The sequence below is a fragment of the Cryptomeria japonica genome, chromosome 6, assembly GCF_030272615.1.
Source record: "Cryptomeria japonica chromosome 6, Sugi_1.0, whole genome shotgun sequence".
NCBI classification, from domain to species: Eukaryota; Viridiplantae; Streptophyta; class Pinopsida; order Cupressales; family Cupressaceae; genus Cryptomeria; species Cryptomeria japonica.
In genome coordinates, this window is record NC_081410.1 from 456,156,062 (window position 1) to 456,161,240 (window position 5,179).

The window sequence follows — 5,179 nt, forward strand, 5'->3', positions numbered from 1 at the left end:
CTATCCATCTCTCTTTATCTTCATCTCTACCTCTATCTCCTCATCTACACCTCCCCCCCCTCTCTCCCTAGCCCTATATATCTATATCCCTTTGGCTTTATAGCTTTATCTTTCCATATCTCTTATCCCATTTCTCCCTCTATCTCTATCTCATTATCTCTCGATCTCTCTCTACCCCCATATCTCTATATATCTCTATCTTTATATTTTTTTATCTCTTCATCTCTCATTCTCTCCTCTCTCCTCTATATATTTATCTTTTCCATCTCTATCTATCCCTATTTCCCCTCTCTCTTTATCTTTCCCTTTCACCTATATATACCTCTCCTTTTCCATCTCCTTCTCCATATCCATCTCTATCTCTATATTACTCTCTATCTCTATTTACTTACCTCTCTCTCCATCTCTCTCTCAATATTGCCCCCTCTATTTCTACCTCTCTCCATCCCTATTTCTTTGGTAGCCTCTCTCTCATTCTCACCCTCTCCCTAGATTGCAAACATAACATGAATCCATTGGTAATGAAGGGTGATCACGTTCTTTATTCAAATGTTTTGTTTAAGTCATGCTCAGATCTATAGTAAGAGGATGCTTCTCTATTGGGACCTTTGTTGCACAAAAAAACATCATTTATTAAATGTATGCAAAAAATAGACCACTTTTTTTTAGTTGAGCTTCCATACCTATTTGACATACCCATTGCACACTAAGATGTGATTGCTAGTTATATATATATATAAACTTGTTCAAGTAGTTTTTCAATGCTGGAATACCTTGATAAACAAGTTATTCACTTAAAACTAATGATAGAGTTTGTTGGTAATGTTTGAAGAGGGAGGGACCCATGAAAAAACAATCATTTTATTTTACAGAAACCTATGCCCCATGTGTCGTCCGTTTGTTTTTTTCTTCGACTTGAAAAGTGGAAAAACCTTCATTTGCGTGGCTGAGAATGCGGCTGGAAACGCCGCCTCTAAGAATTACTTATCTCCAGGCTTCCAGTTTCTTCATTTCCTCTTTACCATTTCTTTCTGGATCCTCATCTGAAAAGCCTAGCTGTCTTGTTTGAACAATTAATTTAGAAAACAAGAATTTTGCGTTGCTAGAAAGATGTTGTTTACAGCCATGGGAAGGCAATTGAAATGGGGTGCGCGGCAAATGAATTGCCCGACTTCATATTCATCAAGAAGACAAATTTCCATTGTAAGCAAGGGTTTCATGGCTCGTCTGCAGAGGGAGCTCGATGAATTTGCAGAGGATCAGCGCATCCGAACGGCTGCCCCTGATTGGCTCCCTTTCCGCCCTGGCTCCTCCTTCTGGATGCCTGAGGTGCCACCTCACCAGCCATACTTGTTACAGACGCAAACCCTTCAAGAAAGGGTCGACGACGACGATGAGGAAGAGGAAGAGGAACAGGAAGAGGAAGAGGAGGAGATAGCTAGGGCTTCTGAGGACAAGGAGGATGGCAAGGTTGTCTGCCATCTGGTGCTCCTTGACACGTCATCGCCGTCAGACTCTGAATCTGAGAGCTAAGTTTCACTGTAGATACAATGAATTGTTAATAATATCAACTAACATGGATCTGGGCATTTCTCTGGATTTTGACCCCTTAAAAACAGAAAAAAAAACTTCTGAAGAGCGTTCTTTTTTCGGTATCGATAAATCGCATTCAAGTTATACTGTAGTTGTTCATTTTCGACAAGTTGTGGCAATTTAGTATTTACCAACTGGCGGGTCGTAGATTTAAGGGTTACTAGGGTTTGATTACCTTACAGAGTCACGGAAATTGTACCATCTGTGTAATATTTCCAAGTAATTTGGGCCTTTCTAATGTACATTTGACCAGAAGAAGGAAACTATGTCTACAGAAATATAAAATTTTTTAGTGAACCATTTTCCAATGTGGAATACAAGATTTTAGGCAAAAACTTAAAAAATTTCATCCTCGTTTAAGAATTTACAATTCAAAACTTTAGTACATGACAAATTTTGAAATATGTTTTTACAGAAATTGAGACAAAGTGATCAGTTTTATTTAGAATAATATTCATTTGGCCTGTTAGCTTATAAGTTTTCTTTACGTCAATTACCAATATCCTTTTTTGTGATTTGGGCAGCTTGTTACCAATGATCAACTCAATATGGTCTGGGCATATGACTGTATACAAATTTAGACTTAAGATTGTTTGACTGGGAGTTAAATTTCGATGTGGCTTGAATTCACCAGTGAAGATGCGCGACCCTGGTAAAGCTGAGGTCTTGGATGGATTGCCAAAGTTTGATTTAACACCACCATTGCCAAAGTTTGAAACTGAAAGAGATAAGAAATTTTCACATTGATATGGCAAATTGGAAGTGTGAATGGAATTCAATTACACGAGTATAAAACGGGAGAGCACAAGAAAACTCCAACAAAAAATCGCTGAAATTTTTACGAAAACGTTAAAAATAACTGGTATTGTTATTTCATGCCAAATAGTTGGAGAAAAAGAAATAAAACATTAATTAACAATCTGTTCTATGTTGCCAGTTACTCTCAAATCCTTACAACATAAGTTTTAGAGTACAAAACAAAGCCTTCTTACGAACATGGTCTTGATCATCAAATGCTTTAGTTAAGATGGCCAGATCCTCATCAAATTATGGCTTCTCATCAGTTGCAATCCATGCTGATTCAAGATCATCTTTGAAGCTACCTGGTATTAACAAATTTTAAGTTCCTTGCCTATTAGTGCATGCTGAAAATTCAAATTGACTGATCTTGAAGTACACAAAATTTAAAATATTAAAGTAAGATTAAACTTCATTAAAGTTAAGCGGTTTTTAATTTTTAATTCAGTAACTTCTAACTTTTTATTACCGCAATTTTTTTAAGCTGAAGATGAAGGCTTTGGTGAATGAACACCAAATTATATATCTGTTGTTGGGTCAATCAAGTTTTTTTGTTTATATGTGTTTATACACACTTGAAGAATGTTCAATGTTCACAAGTGAAAGAAATGTACGTTTGTCTTTGAATATGTGTATTCATCCATCAAAGCAATTTGGCTTCTTTGCTAAAGTAGTCCTACCACTGCCTTGGCATTGAACTAGTTGCAAAAGCAAAATTTATTAATAAATCTGTAATGTATCTCAAAATTTGAAAAAGCAAAAAGGCAATAGCTGAAGCTTGATTACAAATTATTAACTTAAAATTAAATGCCTGATCTTAATGCCTTCCTTGAGTCAACGACACATATTGTACACTAATCCCTTATTCTGTTGGTGATACATTGGCAACCATGCAATAGCTCCTTGCCAATCCTCTGCGTCAAGAAATAATTGTTAAAATTTGAACCAGAATATAGAAAATCTGAGAACAGAAATTAAAGAATGAAACACAAATACACAAGCCCTTATCCTGGGAAAAACCTCCACCTGAGGGTGAAAAACCCAGCCCACTCAAACATGAACTTTATTATATCTCAGAAAAAGAATACAACTGATGATAGTCTCAGATTACTATCAATCACAATAATATGAGTTTGATTCTCTACAAATCAATCATAAGAATGAACTCAGATGACACATCTCACATACAATCTAAAAACCTTCATATGACTGAAAACTCTGAATGCAGAAGGAACACATAATATCTTTGATCTGACAGACACAATCACACTATTTTGATGAATGAGAGAAGCCGATCATGAATCTATCAAAACTGCCGAAGAATAGAGTACGTTACAAGGAAGAATGATAAATATAACATATCGGGATTTCCAGTGAAGAGGCACACGAAGGGAGAGGGAAAGGCATGGACAGTTACATCTGCACCAACAGCCTCATATACACCGACAGCCACATCACCTTCACTGACAGCCGCAGCAACATGAAGAGTCACCGACAGCCACCAATGCAAACAAGACAAGAAAAGAACGGAAGCTAATGAACCGATACCAGAAGAAATGAATAAGGAACATTGCATTGATGATCTCTATCGCAGCTATATCTTCAACAATAATGTTGTAATATGCTTGAATAGACTTTATGTCACTTTCGCATCTTCCTTGAATGATACCTTATAAAAGAATGGTGGATTTATATAACATATAGCAGCATGTAAGTATTAATGCATTTTGCAGTGCCATCAATGAAACAAAAATGCATTTCAGGTTTTTTTGTGCACATAAAAATTCTACAAAGCAAGGAAGTGAGTAGCAAATTTAGTAACATCTAAGCAAACGAGCTCCTTTCCCTTGGTGGAGGATCTCACGTTGGGCACCCTAGTGGGATTATGTATGAACTTAGTCATAGATTTTCTACGGTAAATTTGACTCATGGAAGTTTGTCGATGTCTTCTAGGGCTAAATTTAGACAACATGCCATCCATGGGTTTCAAAATTATGTTTGTTTGATCTTACATAATTAGCTGTGTTTTTTGTGATAAATTGAACTGTGTATTGTGGCCCAACCTTAGTTATTTCCTCATCAAACAAGAGGAAAATCTTGTGGGTTGATTTCATTCTACCAACTCTTGAATGCCACAAAGAAGTTGACCAATGTATGGTTCCAACTTCCTCTTATTAGTCCAACTATTTGACATTATAGTACAATTTATCTCTGCCCATTTCTTGTGATGCTCAACAAAAGTGTCTTGCTAACATCTTGTGGTACATGTTTCAGTATATTAACTTAATGCTAGTGTTAGCCATAATAATTGAATTTAAATAATTAATGTTACAGTTGCAGCATGAAACCAAATCATTAGTGTTTAAACGTAAACTATACAATTTACAGCCCAAAAGTATTAACCTCTAAGCCCTAACCCAAACCCAACAAAGTTATAAATTCTAAACTTAGACAAAAAATGCCATTATGAAGTCGAATGGTTTTCTGTGGCAAACTAAAGAACAGAAGCCAACATGGAAATTTAAAATCAGCAATGCTTATGGTGTGCCCTAGTTTGCTGATGACCCTGATGACCTACTCACTTGTGTTCTGAAACAGTTTGAATCTGGATGAGATGTAATAGAAAATTCAGGAAAAACTTGCAATTTAGGTTTTCCCCCTAAAAAAATTAGGACGTTGAAAAAACTGCTCAGCCAGTTCAAATCAGGACATTCCCAGCCCTGGGCAGCAGTTAACTGCAGTTATTCCTAGTTATTGATATTGTGGATAAACATCTGAAAGGTAAGGG

At 36.3% G+C, this 5,179-nt stretch overlaps 1 protein-coding gene across 1 annotated transcript; it reads left to right on the top strand.

The window, feature by feature from the left end:
• The first annotated feature begins 905 nt into the window (after positions 1-905).
• On the top strand, positions 906-1,890 carry LOC131051066 (uncharacterized). Its single transcript, XM_057985425.2, has one exon. It carries the CDS (start codon positions 1,111-1,113, stop codon positions 1,531-1,533), a length of 423 nt encoding a protein of 140 aa, XP_057841408.1. The 5' UTR covers positions 906-1,110; the 3' UTR covers positions 1,534-1,890.
• The last annotated feature ends 3,289 nt before the right edge of the window (positions 1,891-5,179 follow it).

Excerpts from the sequence above, each read along its gene's own strand:
- LOC131051066 (XM_057985425.2), top strand. The coding sequence starts at position 1,111 with ATGTTGTTTACAGCCATGGGAAGGCAATTGAAATGGGGTGCGCGGCAA.